The sequence below is a fragment of the Thalassophryne amazonica genome, chromosome 14 (genome assembly GCF_902500255.1).
Source record: "Thalassophryne amazonica chromosome 14, fThaAma1.1, whole genome shotgun sequence".
NCBI classification, from domain to species: domain Eukaryota; kingdom Metazoa; phylum Chordata; class Actinopteri; order Batrachoidiformes; family Batrachoididae; genus Thalassophryne; species Thalassophryne amazonica.
In genome coordinates this window covers 78,728,930-78,747,638 of record NC_047116.1, presented here as the reverse complement: position 1 = coordinate 78,747,638, position 18,709 = coordinate 78,728,930, and the positions used below count along the sequence as shown (strand labels likewise).

The 18,709-nt window shown below is 39.8% G+C and overlaps 1 protein-coding gene across 1 annotated transcript in view; it reads right to left on the bottom strand.

The window, feature by feature from the left end:
• Window positions 1-18,709, bottom strand: part of clasp1a (cytoplasmic linker associated protein 1a) — a 234,507-nt gene that overhangs the window by 61,990 nt on the left and 153,808 nt on the right. The window contains 7 exon segments of the mRNA XM_034187292.1: window positions 1,375-1,479; window positions 5,498-5,662; window positions 6,256-6,282; window positions 6,767-6,874; window positions 16,279-16,302; window positions 17,279-17,449; window positions 18,406-18,452. Coding sequence (XP_034043183.1) covers window positions 1,375-1,479; window positions 5,498-5,662; window positions 6,256-6,282; window positions 6,767-6,874; window positions 16,279-16,302; window positions 17,279-17,449; window positions 18,406-18,452 — 647 coding nt within the window.

The window sequence follows — 18,709 nt, the reverse complement described above, 5'->3', positions numbered from 1 at the left end:
AACCTGCTCCAGAGCACTCCTGACCTCAGACTGGGGCGGCAGTTCATCTTTCAGTGGGACAATGACCCTAATCACACAGCCAAGGACAGCTCCGTGAATGTCCTTGAGTGACCCAGCAAGAGCCCAGACCTGTATCCAATTGAACATCTTTGGAGAGATCTAAAAATGGCTGTGCACCAACACTCCCCATCCAATCTGATAGAGGTTGAGAGGTGCTGCAAAGAGGAATGGGCAACACTGCCTAAAGATAGGTGCACCAAGCTTGTGGCATCATATTTGAGAAGACTTGATGCTGTAGTTGATGGAAAAGGCACATCAACAAACTAATGAGCAAATGGCGTGAATATATATGTACACATGATTTCTTAGTTTGTTATTTTTAATAAATTTGCAAACATTTCAAAAAAGCTTTTTGATATCGTCATTATTGAGTGTTGTGAGTAGAATTTTGAGGAAAAAAATGAATTTACTCCACTTTGGAATAAGGCTGTAACATAAAATGTGGCAAAAGTGAGGCACTGTGAACATTTTCCAGATGCACTGTATCTGATTACATTTAAATGGCATTCTAATGGCCGTGTCAAAGAAGAAAAAAATTGAACAGACTATATTTCAATGCTGTGAAACAGAAAAACATGAAGACATTCAAACCACTGGATGCTGTTTACATACACTGTTGGAAAAAAACCCCCAAACAAAACAAACAAAAAGTAAATAAATAAAAACATCCATTGAATGGAATGCCAACGATACTAACTGGTTTGCTGTAGCTCAATGTAAAATATTTGGTTGTTGCTCTGTTTTTTTTTAGCATTTCATTAATGATAAATCTATGGCTGCAATGTGCACCACAGACTGCTACAGCATGTGCACAATAGCTGCTACAGCGCACAAACTGCTAAGGCACTGATCAGCAATGACAGAGTTCATTAACATCTTTGCTGTTAATTTTGTATATAGTTTCTTTGGTTGGAAAAAAAAAACAAAGAAAAGTATACAACAATTAGTATACACAGGTAAAAGTGCCATTAATATTTAGAATCCAATCTATTATCTCAACTCAATTTACAAGTTCAAATGGATTTACAATTTTAAAAAATGTTGTGTATACATTAAAAACAACAAATTATTCAAAAAGGAACAAAAAGGATAATACCTGCCACTAAAACCACAAAGATGTAGTTAGTGCATGCAGAAAGAAAGACGGTCAGAGTGAAGGTTATATTTTGGAACACAAGTACATATAAGATTCCCGTTAACAACAGCCAGGAGATGATGTGTGGGGGGGGGCGGGGCTTGTGTGAGCCTCTTTCCTGGTTAGGACGCTCTGCTCAGGCAGAGCTATTCCAGAAGGAGAGGCTCAGAGGTACTCACCCAGAGGAGTGAAGCCCCGAGCAGGGCTGGTGTCCCGGCTGCTCTCACGACTAGTGTCGCGACTGCAACCCTGACTCATGCTGGGTCGGGGAATGCGGCTCCGGGCTAGCGTGCGGTAGGGAAGAGCAGCAGGAAGAAGAGCTTTACCACACAGGTTGGCTATCAGGACAACACGTTAGTTGGGATTGTCATTGTGCATTTGTGGTGAAATGATGGAGTGAATTTTGTGTCTTTTTAATGCAAGCAAATAATAATAAAAACTCTCAAAGCAAGAAGTAAAAAAAAAAAAAAAAAAAATGTTTTGAGAACAAAAACCACAACAGACTTTAAAATAAATTAAATGAAATGAAATTAAAAATGGATTGTGAACCCATACACTTTCACTTTAAGTCAAAAACATTTGCTTGTGGGTCAAACTGTTTTGCAATTCAACAAAGGTTTTCAAAAGGTCGAAAGGTTTTCCACATCAAAATCTTTTGCAAATTAGTCATGCCTGCAAGTTGAACTGGACTTCCTCATTTTAAATCAAAAATTTTGTTCACAACGGAAAGTTCTGTACTTAAGTCCAAAAGGTATGCAGATCAACACTTAAAATGTTTTGCCTTCAAGTTGAACTGGATGCAATGACGTCAGTTAATGCACAAAACCTTTCAACTTCAAAACAGAACTTTTTGACTGGCAAAAGCAGAAAGCAATAGTTTTACTTGAAATGGAGGAGGATAGATACAAAATTATATATTTATTTATAGATTTTCTACATGGATTTTTTTTTATTCTTGCTTGGATTTTTAATGTTTTGCTTACATTAGAAAGACATAATTCACTCCATAAATTATAAGGCGAGAAACAGAAAAATAAATGATAGGGGAAAAATCAAAACAAAACAAACAAACAGAAAATAAGCGTAAATGACAAAACAACGGCTGCATATTGTGGAACAGCTCTATGGAGCAGAACTGCTGGAGCTTTAACAAAGAAGTGTGTGTACAACGTTTCAGAGAGAATTTCAAATCAAACGCCCAGGACATTTATCCTCGATACCAGTTTCATCTGGCTCGTGTTTTCTATTGTATCAGCTTGTGATAACATTAGCCTTCATTGTCCTGATATTTCAATCTGGATGTTAGCAATTACCCGGGATCAAGATGAAAAGTCAGGCTTTCAATAACTTCCTCGACTCTGCCGCCACAAGTGTTTCTGTATGTGGTCAAAGTGTTGACTGTGCAGAGAGAAATCCAATGGAAATATCTTCAATGTGGAGCAAAATCAAATTAAATGGCCTTGTTGCTTCACTTTACATTCAGAGGGGACTGTAATACTGCCAAATATTTAATTCAAAGTAAACTTCCACATTTTATGTCCCTATTTTAATGGAAGAAAAAACAAAAACAAAAACAGCAACAACAACAACAAACAAGCCCATTTGAGGACTGCCCCACCACACTCTGCTATTTAAGCAGAATGAAATAAAGGTGGAAAAAAAAAGGTTGGGTTTACGGTCTTCAATACTCATTATGTAGTCCCCACATGGTATCAAACCAATAAGAGTGCCAGATGTCCTTCCTTTTCAGCTGAACTGCAACAAGCACACAGTGCTGTGTTATTGAGGAAATGGACTCAGGTGAAAGGATTACTAGCTTGTTGTCGGACTACCGTCAACCTTTCATTCAGCACACACAGAGACTACCAAAGGGCACAAAGATGAAGTCTGACTGCAACCTTCTTGTTCTTTCAGCTGCTCCCGTCAAGAGTTGCTACAGTAGATCACCTAACTTAATCTCACACCGTCTTCTACATCTTCCTGTGTCACACCACCTACGTATTTCCATGCCCTCCCTCAACATATCCATAAACCTCCTCTTGGCCTCCAGAGCTGTTCTCCTCCTGCCTGGTGGCTCCATCCTCAGGATCCTTCTCACTCCCTCCTCTGCACATGTCCCAACCATCTTAATCTCACCTCTATGACCTTACCTTCAAAACATCCTACCTGTGTTGTCCCACTGATATGTTCATTCCTAATCCAGTCCATCCTCGTCCCTCTCAAAGAAAATTGCAGCATCTTTAGATCTGCCACCTCCAGCTCTGCCTCCTGTCTTTTTATTAGCGCCACAACCTCTAAGCCATACAACATAGATGGTCTCACTACTGTCTTGTAAACTTTCCTTTTCATTCTTAAAAATATCCTTCTGTCACAAATCACTCCTGTCCAAGTTTGCCATGGAGACCCAACAGGGAATGTGGTTTGAAAACATCACAGTCAGCCTATTTTCAAGTTCACCTGGTGGTGGCAATGGACAGAGGATCATCCAAGTTAAAATAAATAAACAAAATCTACACCACCAGCAACAATAAAAGCCAAAACATTATAAACATAATCAGTGATACTAATATATGCAGCAAATTTTTGCTGCAACATAAATGCCAGTATTTCCCAGAATATTGTGCTCTGAACAAAAAGTCAGCGTGAAAAACAATTTATGATAGAATCATCCGAAATCCTTGCAATTATGCAGTAGAAAATCAGGTAGATAAAGGAGGACAAAAAAAGGAAAATGAATTTGAGACAACAGATACGAGCAAAACAAAAGACGAAGCACAGAGTAAAAGAAGTGGTAGGTGAAAGAGTTTATCACACAGCTGGTGTGGGTTAGAAACTGCACATGCTAAACAGCAGTGTTACCATTAATTAAGTCACTCAACAATATAGCTGTGTTAAATCGCAGTAACAGGGGACATTATATGAATATGTATGACACCAGCTATATCACCAAACACTGCAAATACTGATGTTCTTACAAATGACAAACTGACAAAAATGAGTATGTGCTACTTCAGACACATTACACATTTGCTCAGTTGAGCGACTTTGAAAATAACACCCGGCTTTAATTTCATAACACATTTCATAAAATCTCAGCCAACCCATTAAAATATGGTTTACACGTCAACATGCTGACAAAAAAGAGGAATGATTTCAACCTCAGTAACACAGGCAAGAAGCTAAGATGGAGACAGATGATTGACCATCTGTGGTAACGGCAATGATCAGCAGTATTTCAACCATGACAAGTAAAGGCACGGGCTGTCAGTGAAGACAGACTCTCATACCCACACTAAGTTGTGGACATGAAGACACGTGGTTTTGGAAGACGCTTTCATGTGTCACCAATCAACTGCTGCAACCGCTGATGCTGACAACGATCTAGCAGGAATAAATATCTTTGTGTGTGACATCACCAGCTTTCACGCCAATGACAACCACAACCACGATTACGTACACATCAGTCAATCAGTATCACGATCTGTGACCAACTGATGTATTTACCGGCTAAATATTATAGTTACTGCAACAATAACAAAATGATTCACAAAAGGTTAGAACCATTAAGATTGTTCACCAGTTTGTTCATCATTACCCAGCTTGATTTATGTGTATCAGTTTATACACTGTAAAAAAAAAGAAAAAAAAAAAGAGTCATTTTTAATGGTTAAAAAAAAAATAAAAAAATCAGGCAGCTGTGACTGCCAGAAAAATTCTGTAAAAAATACAGTAAAAATATGTAAATGCCTTTACAAAACAACCTATATAGTATAAAGCTGTAATTTACAGCATACTTGATGAATTAACATTATCATGCTGTTAATAAACTATTATAAATATTTAAATATTTTAATTATTTCTCTAGAATTTAAATGCAGTTTTTACTTATTTTATATTGAATCTCATTCAATGAGATTCTGTTGCACTGCACCCATTTTGTTCAGGGTCACCGCAGGAAGTTTCACATGGGATCCACATGTTGATCTGGTTTTCTGAAGATAACCACAGTTGTATAAGGTGGACGGTCCTCAGGCAGCTTTGAACCTGGGATTTTTCGCTTGGGAGATGAGCATACTTACTGGTTGCGTCAACGTGCAAGTTTTAATTCTCTGCATGTTTGCAAAAAAGGTCAATTACATCTGACTAGTGCAAATGACAAAAAATGTTTCTCTAACTTCACTAGGTCATGATTATTTACTACTGCTCCTTAAACAACAATTTTGCACAGCCTCATTTAGCCCGCTGTGAAAGAAAAAACCAGCACTGTGTGTGAGTGTTATGTGTGTCAGAGCCCGGTCTTACCAAGGCCCAGTCGGCTGGGGCTGGTCTCGCGACTGCAGCCCTGACTGCGAGGGATCCTGCTGCGCTTGTCAGCTGGAGTACTGCTGGCCGCTGCAGTGGCTCGAGGAATCCGTCCATAACTGCCGTGGCTGAGTAACTTGCCTGGAGAACTGGAGCGGCTGCCGGCTGTTAAACATGAACATGGATGCGTGTGCAAGTTTCAACAAGTAAGGCATGACAACAGATAATCTTAAGGGAGTGACACAAACTTTTAACACCTCTATTAGCTTGTCAAATCTCTAACCAGAACTCAGTTATAAACACTTCAGGAGCACTGAAGTATCATAAATGTAAGCACCAAACAGTGTATGTTGTACTTGTAGTGATACTAGCTGGGTATGGCCAATGGGACTGAATAATACACCAGTGAGAGAGTGTGTGTGTGTTGGGGGGGGGGGGGTAATCAGACAAAATAAAATTGGCAAACATCTCTGAATGCACAAACATTAAGACACTATCTTGGACACAGTTTGAGGGACGGTCAAAGCTGCATTCTAGCTACGTGAGCTGCATCAGTTTACTGCAGCACGGGTGAGTGTGAACATACAAATGTTTTCAAACTGCACTAGAAATGAATGATCAGAACATGCTGTCAGATGGTGAAAGTTAAAAAGCTGAAAGAATGAGGTGATGTGCAAAGCTGAAAGCTGCGCGTGCTCGGCGAACACCGCTACAGTTTGAGCGATCTGACTTGTGGTTTGATGAAGGTGACACCTTACCACTGATGGGATTGGCTGATCTCGATCCTGGGTGATAGAAGCAATAGGCAGGACAAATGGAGATCAACAATGATTACGCTTGTTTTTCTCAGCATGCACACTGGGCAAGTTAGTTATGAACTGATCATGTAATATACAAGACATATGACAGCCTGAGGGTTTCTTTAGGGCGCAGTACAGAATGAGAAACATCGCAGACAAGGAAAGACAGAAAGACAAATCGTATGATCTCACAGCAAGACTGTGCAAAAATTCAGAACTAAATTAAGAATGACTCTTGAATTTGAACTGAGGTAGCAAACAGGATGCAGAATTACAATTCCAAATTTGGGATTTTTGCACAGCGTCGGTGTGAAGGAAGATCATTGTGTTATGTGAGTGACAGAGATGCGTGCTCACTTAGAATGTGTTCCATGCAGTCACGTGGAACACATTTTCACCATCTGTCCAATGACCAAAGACATCCTGAATCTGAAATCAACTTTATGTGAGACTGTGTATTTATACATACGCTGGGACTGGGAGACCACTTTGGCTCGGCTGCGCCCCCGACTGTCTACTACTGAGTTACTGGCCCCCGACACACTGCCTGAGCTCTGTCTCCTGGTTCGAACACGACCTGGACAACAAGACAGGACAGACAAGGGGAAAGCAAAGTAAGCAGTTGAGTGTGATCCACTTCAATTACGTCGCTGGCCCCTCCCCAACCCTGGACAGTAAAGCTGGAATAGAAACATATCTGGGTAAAGACAATGAAAATGACCTGATTAAAGGGACAGACCTCCTTAAAAACTCACAAAGGGAAAGACAGACGTACAATAGATAATGGGACATTTATTCACACAAATACTACACTGAATTTATTTCAGAGGTTCAAATGAGTTTACAGCTCAGACATTAATTATATTAAAAAGAACAGGTGGTTCAGAGGCTACGTACTAGGACTGTTGACCCAACGACTGGCACTGCTTGATCATCTGTGTCCTCAGACAAGACACTTCATCAGCTGGCCATACAGCGCATGATGATGTGATACGAATGTAAGTTACACGCCAGGATTGTGAGAAATTGCAGTATGTGTCGAGTAACTGCAATGGGTTTGTGTGCGTTCCTGACATGAGACCCCATCACAGCAGTTCAAGCATGTTCAAACCTTCTATGATGCAACTGGTACCGGCAGAGAGGCAGCCAAAAGAAAGAAAAAGTATAATGACACACTCAGTCATGGCAAAAACCCAACAGACTTCCATAAAGTATTTGTGTGAGGTGGCAATTTATGTTTCAGTTGCTGAAAGAAAGAAGAAAGCAGTGAATCTTTAAAGGACATGTTGCACTGAAATCATAACAACTTAGATTTAGGCTGTTAGTGACCATCCGATGATACACCGGGATTATTGTGTGTACTTCCCTGACTGGTCTCAAAGTATACGGCATTTGCAACAAACAAACAGCTATGGAAACTGACAAAAACGAAGTACTCACGAGTACTCATTTTTCCGAGTGTTAAGAACGGTGTTCATGTAGCTTTGAGGAAAACATCCAACCGCACGCTTTAATGGAATGTAGCTGCCAATGTCAAGAACGGAGCCGCAGATTAATTCTAAAATATACATAAGTGTGATGTTGTGTTATTATGACTCTTTTTTAAGTGATAACTGTTCATTTTGATGCAGTCAAGGTAAAAGGAGCAGCTGCTCTCCACTGTGAGAAGACTTTGTGTGCGCGCACGGCCATTAGTCATAAATGCAGCCTGTTAAAAACAATCTGCTAGAGGCTGAGCTTATTAAGAGACAACGCTTAGAAGTGTTGTCATCGATATAACTGTGAAAAATCTAAGAAATACATCTGTGTGATCAGACAGCCTGAAAAACAGCTGAGAGGTCCATCCAAAATCCGACAGACTCACTCAAAATAAAATAAAAATAAATCCTACCAGCTCCATTGAGGAGAACAAAATACATAAGGGAAAAAACTGAACACGGCACTCACCATCTTGTAGAATGATTTCCAAGATTAAATATATAAAGTCCTCTCCACCAAAGAAGTCCTCACACATGGATCGCGTGTGCAATTGCCAGCCAGAGAAATATGTTCGGCTGCAGCTCCGCTGTCAGCTCATCAAGTTCTCTCACGATTCTTGCACGTTAGACAGAAAGTCCATTATCTCCTGAAAATAACGTATTCTGACTTTTTCCAATGAAAGAAATAAATTTATGTGTTCAGGCAGTCTGTAAGAACAGCGCTGTGGAGACATTCCACATCCATGTTCACAGTGGCAGTAAAACAGCATCTTGCGACACAAACAGCATTGGCCTCAGAACCTAACAGCACATGTTAGGTTCCAAAATCCAACAGATTCTGAAAAAGTTAAGAGTTCCGGGTTGAAGTGTGTCGCCTCCTCTCTGTTCATCTATGTAAATCCGAGCCACCACTTATCAATAAAAGCTCTGAAGCTTCGCTATTGGACGCAGCAGCGTTCATTTCACTCTGTCAACCATCAGAATGTTTCTGCTTTATCTAAAATGTAGGTGACACACCGAGAACTGCTGAGTAAGACGTTTTCCAGAAATGCATCTGCTAACTCTCAGAGCGACAGGAATAATTACCAATAAAATACATCAGTGACCATACCGCATGTGCAAGGATAGACTTACAATCATCAATACTTTGATCTTGTGTTGATAACTGGGACGTCAGATACCATGCGACATGTCCTTTAAGGACCCATGGTTCACTCATGAAGGTGTCCACAACACACCCACAGAGCCCCGGAAGGGTCATAGAGGGGGAAATTGTAGTGACACGGACCCACAACAGGGGGCGCAAATGAACGGACAATGAAAGAGTCAAATATGAACACTTTACTGTTGTGAATGAGCACAACACAGAGGAATGTGAAATTTTACAGTCAATCACAAGGGTGACATGTGGGCAGGCTCGAGGATAGAAGACGTCTGTCCTGAGATGAACCGGAACCACACGATTTCCTCCGCCACCGAACCCGGAGAATACTGGAGCCGCCAAGTCCCGAGTCCCCAGGTGGCCACCGTCTTCGAAGGTCGGATCTGGTACTGCTGGCAGGGAGCAGAGACAATAAGATATGGGTGTGTGCACACCTAGTAGCAACAACGGTGGGAATGCCACCTCCACCTCTAACACACACTCGTGCAGCTCCTGTCTACCCACTTATCTGGTAGAGGTGTGCAGCGGAGCCGTTGCTGGACACACCGAACGCCGGTCTCATAGACACGGAACACCACAGGAAAACGGCTGCAAAAAAGAGTTCAGACTGATACACAGTTCACTTTTCAAGGCTGAGAATACTACCTGAACGGTTTGACGATATCTCGGCGATGAGGTGGAGATGACGTCCGGGTTTTATGGAGTGAGATGATGAAGCATGAATGAGTGACAGCTGTCAGGAGATAATGAGTGACAGCTGTCACCCCCGGCTGTGTCCGTGGTGGCAGCGCCCTCTCATGCCTGAAGCCCGCACTTCAGGCAGGGCGCCCTCTGGTGGTGGGCCAGCAGTACCTCCTCTTCTGGCGGCCCACACAACAGAAATACAAAAAAAAAAATTCTGGTACTCAAAATGCTATTGCACTTGTATATCATATAACTCGTTCCCATGGTTTGATTAACTGGAGTGCACAAAACACACACACACACATACACATATACATATATACACATACACATGTATATATATATGTGTATATGTATATATATATATATATATATATATATATATATATATATGTTGCAGCACTGTTTCCTTATTGTAGCTTAAAGTCTTTATAGAATATGTTGTATAATTGCCTTGGTGATAGCTTGGCGTTAGCTGACATCGCATGTAACATAACCATGAGCTGAGTGCCTCCACTGTGAGCAACAGGATTTATAATGTGTTTTAAAAATATAGACTTAATACACATACATGGTAACATAAATACATACATGTTAGCCTGTAAGCAATGCTAACATAGTGCTAGCAAGCCTGCATTAGCATTGCTGACAGGCTAACTTCCATGAGAACTCTGTGACTTCATTGTGAGCAATGGCATTTATAATAATGGCAGGCTTAAAAATGCATACTTACATGCGTACATACATGCTAACATTAGTCCGTTAGCAAAGCTAACACCATATTAACGGGATAATGTTTGTGTGAAAACACACTAGCATAACAGGCTAATGTCAGCGAGACCTGACTGTCTCCACTGTGAGCAATGGGATTTATAATGTATGTAATACAACCCCAATTCCAATGAAGTTGGGACATTGTGTAAAATGTAAATAAAAACAGAATACAATCATTCGCAAATCCTCTTCAACCTATATTCAATTGAATACGCCACAAAGACAAGATATTTAATAAAATAAGATAAGATAAACTTTACTGATCTCACAGAGGAGAAATTCATATGTTACTTCAGCTCTTAAAAAACACACAAGATGGGTGCAAGTAGCGAAAAATGTTCAAACTGATAAACATTTTTGTTTTTGTGCAAATATTTGCTAATGTTGAAATGGATGCCTGCAACACATTTCAAAAAAGTTGGGACGGGGTAACAAAAGACTTGCAACAAAAGTTGATAAAAGCTCAAAGAACACCTAATTGGAAACAGGTGAGTGTCATGATTGAGTATAAAAGGAGCATCCCCAAAAGGCTCAGCCATTCACAAGCAAAGATTGGTTGAGGATCACCACTTTGTGAACAACTGCGTGAAAAAATAGTCCAACAGTTTAAAAACAATGTTTCTCAATGTTCAATTCCAAGGAATTTAGGGATTCCATCATCTACAGTCCATAATATAATCAGAAGATTCAGAGAATCTGGAGAACTTTCTACACGTAAGCAGCAAGGCCGAAAACCAACATTGAATGCCCGTGACCTTCGAACCCTCAGGCGGTACTGCATTAAAAACCGACATGATTATGTAAAGGATCTCACTGCGTGGGCTCAGGAACACTTCAGAAAACCACTGCCAGTTAACACAGTCCGTCGCTACATCTACAAGTGCAAGTTGAAACTCTACCATGCAAAGCGAAAGTCATACATCAACAACATTCAGAAACACCGCCACCTTCTCTGGCCCTGAGCTCATTTGAAATGGACAGACACAAAGTGGAAAAGTGTGCTGTGGTCTGATGAGTCCACATTTCAAATTGTTTTTGGAAATCATGGACGTTGTGTCCTCCGGACAAAAGAGGAAAAAGACCATCCAGATTGTTACCAGTGCAAAGTTCAAAAGCCAGCATCTGTGATGTTATGGGGGTATGTTAGTGCCCATGGCATGGGCAACTTACAAATCTGTGATGGCACCATCAATGCTGAAAGGTACATCCAGGTTTTGGAGCAACACATGCTGCCATCCAAGCAACGTCTTTTTCAGGGACGTCCCTGCTTATTTCAGCAAGACAATGCCAAGTCACATTCTGCACGTGTTCCAACAGCGTGGCTTCGTAGTAAAAGAGTGTGGGTACTAGACTGGCCTGCATGCAGTCCAGACCTGTCACCCATTGAAAATGTGTGGCACATTATGAAGCGCAAAATATGACAGCGGGAGACCCCGGACTGTTGAACAACTTAAGTCGTACATCAAGCAAGAAAAAAGGTGGAAAGAATTCCACCTACAATGCTTCAACAATTAGTGTCCTCAGTTCCCAAACCCTTATTGAGTGTTGTTAGAAGGAAAGCTGATGTAACACAGTGGTAAACATACTGTCCCAGCTTTTTTTAAACATGTTGCAGGCATCCATTTCAAAATGAGCAAATACAGTATTTGCACAAAAACAATAAAGTTTAGCAGTTTGAACACTGAATATCTTGTCTTTGTGGTGTATTCAATTGAATATAGGTTGAAGAGGATTTGCAAATCATTGTATTCTGTTTTTATTTACATTTTACACAACATCCCAACTTCATTGGAATTGGGGTTATAAATAAATAAATAAATACTTTGAGTTACATTTTTGCTTAGGAGATTCTAACTGCAGATCGTCAGGTAATTTTACATGATGCCGGAAAAAAATTACATTCCATCTATGTGTGTTTTTTTAATTTTTTGCCATACAGACTAACTACTAATGGACTAACTAACATAACAGACACACAGATTTGGGCCTCAGACAATTATGGTATAGCTGTGATTCTGTTGTGGGACATTGCAGATCTTTGCGCTGCTGGCTCAATTAAGCCTTACAATCACTAAAGGTGCTTTTCCACTTCACAAAAGTAGCACTACTCGGCTCGACTCTATTCGGGTTTTTTCGCTTTTCCATTAGGGTAGTTTTTAGTACCGGGTAGGTTTTTTTAGTACCTGCTCGGGAGCGGTTCCAAGCGAGCCGAGCCGATACTAAAATGTGACGTCAACAGGCTGCCGGCCACTGATTGGTCAGAGAACGTCGTCACTGGATGAGTCATGAGTACGCCGTCCGAGAGGAAAATCAAAACCCGCCATTTTTAAATAGTCACAGCGGCGTTACAGCGACCGTCGTTTTCTTTCGTTTCACTGCGTTTTTTTTTTTTTTTTTTTTTTTTACTCGCACAAAACCACACCGTGGTCTGTGGATGAGCTGCGGACGTTTATGTTTGGTGGCGGAGGAGAAAATACAGAGTGGATGAAGCGATCCGAAATGAGGCCGCACTCGGCTCACCGGACATTACAGCAACTCAGAGAACAGCTGAAAAAGCTTAAAAGTGATTAAAGGACCACAATGACCGGAGTAGGTCGGACCGTAAAAGGGCTGGAAACGGTACGACCGCAGGAACGCTGTTTACGGACAACACCGGCGAGCAACGGGAGGCAGAATGACCGCGACTCGGCTTGGAAGCGACGGATGGTAAGTGTTTTGTGACTGTAGTCTGCTTGAAAGCACCGTTTAACGTTCCTTTTCCCATTGGTGGGAAGCACACTTTAACAACCGAATATTGTGAGTCTAAACTTGTGTTAAAGTAATATCGTTGTCTAGCGAGCTAGCTAACTCCGTGCTCCGCTTTAAAGTATTAACTTCTGACAGAAAAACACCTCAAGTCAGCAAGACAACAAACGTGTACATTTGACTCATTTAGTGCCATTACGGTGATGTTTTTTTTTTTTTGACATGTCGCAATTTTGTTTTTGTTGAAGAATCCAGTTCCATAAGCGAGAAGGGTTCGAACACCAGCTTGTGAGCTGTGGTAAGAGCTCTGTATCAATGTCCAGCACCACACAGGAATGTGTCATCACAGGTAAGAATAACGTGTCTCACATCACCTTAACTTTCCCAAATAGATATATATACAGGGTGCCCCCCCCCCCCCCCACCAAAAAAAACCCCCAGAACCCATAAATATTGTCATAAATCCCACAAAGGTCCAGCAAATTTTGCTGGACCTTCCCAAAATTTATCTTGATCGCTTTGCATAGAAGTCATGTTCTTTCAAAATGATGCTCCAAATGAACTGATTTGTTGGAGGATAAGTTTGAAAGAACATAATTTTTATGCAAAGTGACCAAGATAACTGCAACTCTGGGGAATGATCATACAGAGATTGAAGGGGTTTTTTTTTTGTTTTTTTTTAACTTTCTTTCCCATTTCTACCTTCATTATTGTCCAGGCAAGAGATAAAGGGAGCCTGTTCCAGCAGGAGAATCTGACCATCTTGAGTGATGCTGAGGCTGAAGCTGAACTGGTTTCAGTGTGATCGACACATGAAACTTTTGTATAGTTTGTTGCTTTTTTTATGTGTGTGTATTTGCTCTTTTTTGTTGCAGTAAACAATTTGACTCATGTGACTGTATCATAATTTGTCATTTCATTGAGTCAACAGTAAAAAACATTTTGGTTCATTTCTAAGAATTTTTAATTTGGGTTTTAGCCTCTCCAGAAGACACTGCACATGACACCTGGCTGAATCTTTACACAGATGCTGGAATAATCATGTCTAAACTGAGATTTTACCAAATGGTATTTAACATAAACAAAAGGTTTACTCACTTCAGTGAAGGCACCATTACATCAAGGAATTTGAACAACCAGTTTTACTGTCTGTTACATTTATGACCCCATTAAATGTAAAACTTATTTTACTACTGGATTATGCTTAAACAGCTTTTCAAACTGTTAGCCTTTAAATCAGTAAACCTTGGTAACTTTTACAAATCAAACTGATGTTACACAAGTGGAGACATTTTAGCAAAAAGTACAATAATTTATTCAAACTTCACAGTGAAACATAACTGGTGTATAACATGATGATGACAAAGGTGTCCCATTCTGTGGCATGAACCTCTGCAGCGGTGACTCTGAGAAAACCATCAGAAACACACACATACAGCATACATATTTTAATTAGGTTATTAAAAAATGTGATTACAAGGTTTGTGATTAGTTAATCTAAATGAATCATTTAATTGCAGGTATATTAAAAAACTCAGATCTGTGTGTGTTTGGGACATTTAATAATCAGGTAAAAAATGATCAGGGTTATTTTTGTTACATATCAAGGAGGTATTAAACAACCTGTAAATTGGTCTTAAATTGGGAGAACTGTCCAAGTGTAATTTGGATGGGTTAAACGCAGGCAAATTTCATTGTATTTGTGTACAATGACAATAAAAGGATATATTATAAAGAATGTCTATAAATACAGAATTGTGGGAGTTTGGAGGCTGATTCTTTCTGCACAATATGACTCCTTTAATAATTATCTTATTAGATTTCATATTTAAAATTTGTCCATTGAACATTAAAATCTGGATGAAAAACAAACGTTTTTAATGTGTTTTAAGCCTGTTCGAGTTCAGTGACGACGTTAATTAACGGTCATTAAAACCGAATCAACATTTTGTGCGTGAACGTCAGTAAATGCACAAACTCCCACATTTGAGATTTAACAATAAGTTATCAAAGCAAGTTACTTTGGTAAAAAAAAAGTATTGACATTAACACGTTTATTGCTTAGAAACGCGTCTTTATTCACAGACCAAGTCACTGACGTCAAAACAAAATGGAGCAAGGTGTGACTGAAGGCCTGATAGGTATTGTAATTAATCTAAATTAACGCTCTATTTTGACAGCCACAATTTTAATAGTTAATAGCGACAGCCTGCAGTTATTAATTATTTACGAGCTACTTAGGAAGCTAACGATTAGCTTACCGTCATGCTTTGCCTTTTCATCTCTAGCAGCTTGTATCTTCTCGTCTTCATCTTCATATGAATTCCCAAAGTCTTCTGTACGTCTCAAGCGTGTTTTTCTCGCCGCCAGCAACTTTCTCTTAAAAACTCACAGCAGTAAACACACGGAGTTCGCCATTGTTTATGTTTGTGTCGCGTATAAAACGACGTCACTGCAGTTTGCTCTGCTAACCCCGCCCACATTGAAGAGGTACCATTTGCAGTGGAAAAGCTCGCGCTTGGAACCAGACCGAGTAGAGCCGAGTAGTGCTGGAGCTTTGTAGTGGAAAAGTGGCTTAATTAAACACTCAAATAACTTCATGTAATACTGTGTAAAAAGCTTTGATTTGATCATTAAAACAGCCTCGATCAAATATGATAATTATTACACGGGTCATGCACTGCAACACTGGTTTTAAAGTACTTTTTACATTTTCACATGTTTGACTAGATTGGCAAAATTGACAGCTTTTGACATCTAGCTATATAATATCATTCTTAAATTGTGCATGACAAAGCAATAATGCCTCTAAGAGAACATGTTTGCTTTCTGCATCAACTAAAATAAAAACCCACAGAAAAGGTATAATAGTGGCATTAGACGGGATTACTGGCTTAAGAAAAAATTAAGACGGACACAGTTGTTAAGGTTAGAGACGAAAACCATGCACAGTACATGCAGAGGTCCACACAGCTGATGACTACTTGAGGGGAACTCAGACAGGGAAAGACAACAGAGATGAAAGGAGAAACAGTTTAAGAATATCTACTTCGGACAGCTGATGAACAGACATACAATTTTTTGTACTCTGCAACTGCACGAATACACAACTGTACACAGTGACGCACAAAGCCTTACCATCACTTTTACCAGGAGTGCCATCTTTTAGGGATTAAAGAAAGGCGTTGCAGCAGCAAGTGGGAGGAGAAGTATAGAGGAAGACGTCAGTAAAAATATAAGAAGGAACATGAGCGAGTGGCTCAGCACGAGTCCTCGTCATCATCATCGCTAATGATATCAACCAAGCATCAGACTCACTTCAGATGAAAAAGGATGGCAAAGAAATTTTTTCATGACTCAAGGTTCACAGAGGATAGATCTACAGACAGTGTCTATATTTGTCAGCATCTTAAAATGTAAGTGAAGCCATCCTTACAAAATATGACGGGTCTCATTACACCATAAAGCTATCCAGCCTCATCAAATCGATTAGTCAGAAGTGTCAGCGCAGGATTTAAACAGTTCCTTCTGACAGAACAGTCTAATGACACCCTGGCTTCTCATTAATAATCCCAGTCCATCCATAAAAGCCAGTGACTTCAGATGAAAAATAACACTTCATAATGTCACAGGACACTGAGAAATAACCGCTTAATTCCACAACTGGGAGAAGGAGAGGAACAATGCAAATTAGATCAGTCTGCATTCTAAATCTGAACAGAATGTAAAGAGCGATGTATTAGTCCCATACGTATCTAATCTGAGGTTAACATGCTCTGAAGATTACATTAAAATAGAACATACTGAAGCACATAATTCCAAATCATGATCAGGAAAAGCAACCCTGGAATCCTCCCAGGATAAATAACTACAGCACATTTGCATTTTTAAATCTTGCATTACTATTATGTATAATTACACTGCAATACAGTGATGTGTGATTGTTTTAGGCACGATAAATTTTAAAAAGAATGATTATATTCCCCAGCAGTTTGTCAACTGAAAATCCAGTTTATATATTCCAAAAGTAACAAAAAAAACAACAAAAAAAAACAAATTAATTGTTAATCCAGTGCCATGAAGAGGTTTTTTTTTTGTTTTTTTTAAGTGTGATTATTGGAAAGGACTGAGAGTTTACCTAGTGATGCATATGACCCCGGGGGCAGCGCTGCTGCAGAGCTGAAAGGTGTTGAGGAAGGAACAGTAGACAGGCGTGACTTGGCGTTGGAAGCAGCATTCACATCGATGTCGCTACGGGAACGCTGGAGGGAACCTGGTTTAGTTGGCACCCTGGTGCTCACCAGCTTACCTGGAACAGCACAGAGATGAGAACGACAGTTGAAGAGTCTGTCATTAACATCAACTCAATATGGATGCAGCAGACTCTGAATATCTCGGACAACAGGCTGTGTAGTCTTTTTCTTTTTCATACTTCCCAATAACAAGGTTAAGAAAACAAAACCTCACTCTCTTTCAAATATGCTCCAGGTGTGATACTGACAGAAGCTATATGTGATGTTAACTTTTTATCACAGCACTTTGCACATAAATAAACAGCGAGGACCGGGAATGTCCCCTCAAACCCTCTTTTAAGTAAAGATCCACTTCTGAAGACATTTTAAAGATATATTTTGCACATATTAATATAATAATAAAATAATAAAGTAATAAAAATAGTAAAATAATAATAAAGTCGTGTGTAACTGAGAAGCAATATTTAAAAAAAAAATCAGTTTTTTTTTAATTGCATACACACACACACACACACAAAATCACACAATGACATCCTGCCACAAATTATGGAATAAAAGTCATATCAAGAATAAATGATACAGAAGTCTGAGCACAGCTGAAGACACAGACACATCTGAAGACGCACGTAGCAGCTGGTTTGTTACATGTGACCAACATGATGCTCACAATGTGTTCCGGCTTCATAATTCTTGGATGCATTGTGGGTCAGACATGCTTGTGCATGGGTCTTGTTCTGCTGTTAGCGCAATCCCCCCAAAATAATATGCTGCTCCATGCTGCACCCACATGTCCTGCTGAGCCCTATGTCATTACTATAGCAACCGATCTGGATAAGCAGTAAATGAGGATTGCTAAATGGACACACAGATCAGATCTGGTCACTATAATGTGAACAGTCAATCATTGACATCAGATTTGAATCAACGATGCAATAAATCTGATTTGAACTGACAGTATGAATAAAGCCTGAGTCACCAGACAAAATAGAATGTGGTTTTAAACAGGGCTTACTCCTTGTTATGCTCCCTCCGAGGACACTCTTCACAGACAGCGGCCGGCTGAAGGACAAAACCAACATCAGCACATTCATGGCAATGTATGCTAAGAAACGAGCAACAATATTTCACTTATTCATACTGCATCCATGAACACAAAATACTTCTATAATAATAACAATAACACTGCAAATTACAGACAATATATTCAAACACTGTAATATGCATATAGATTTCAGCTCCAGTACATTCTCAGATTCAAAAGTGATGTACAGACACAAACCTACAAAGGTTAATGTTTCAATTAAAAATGTTTATAA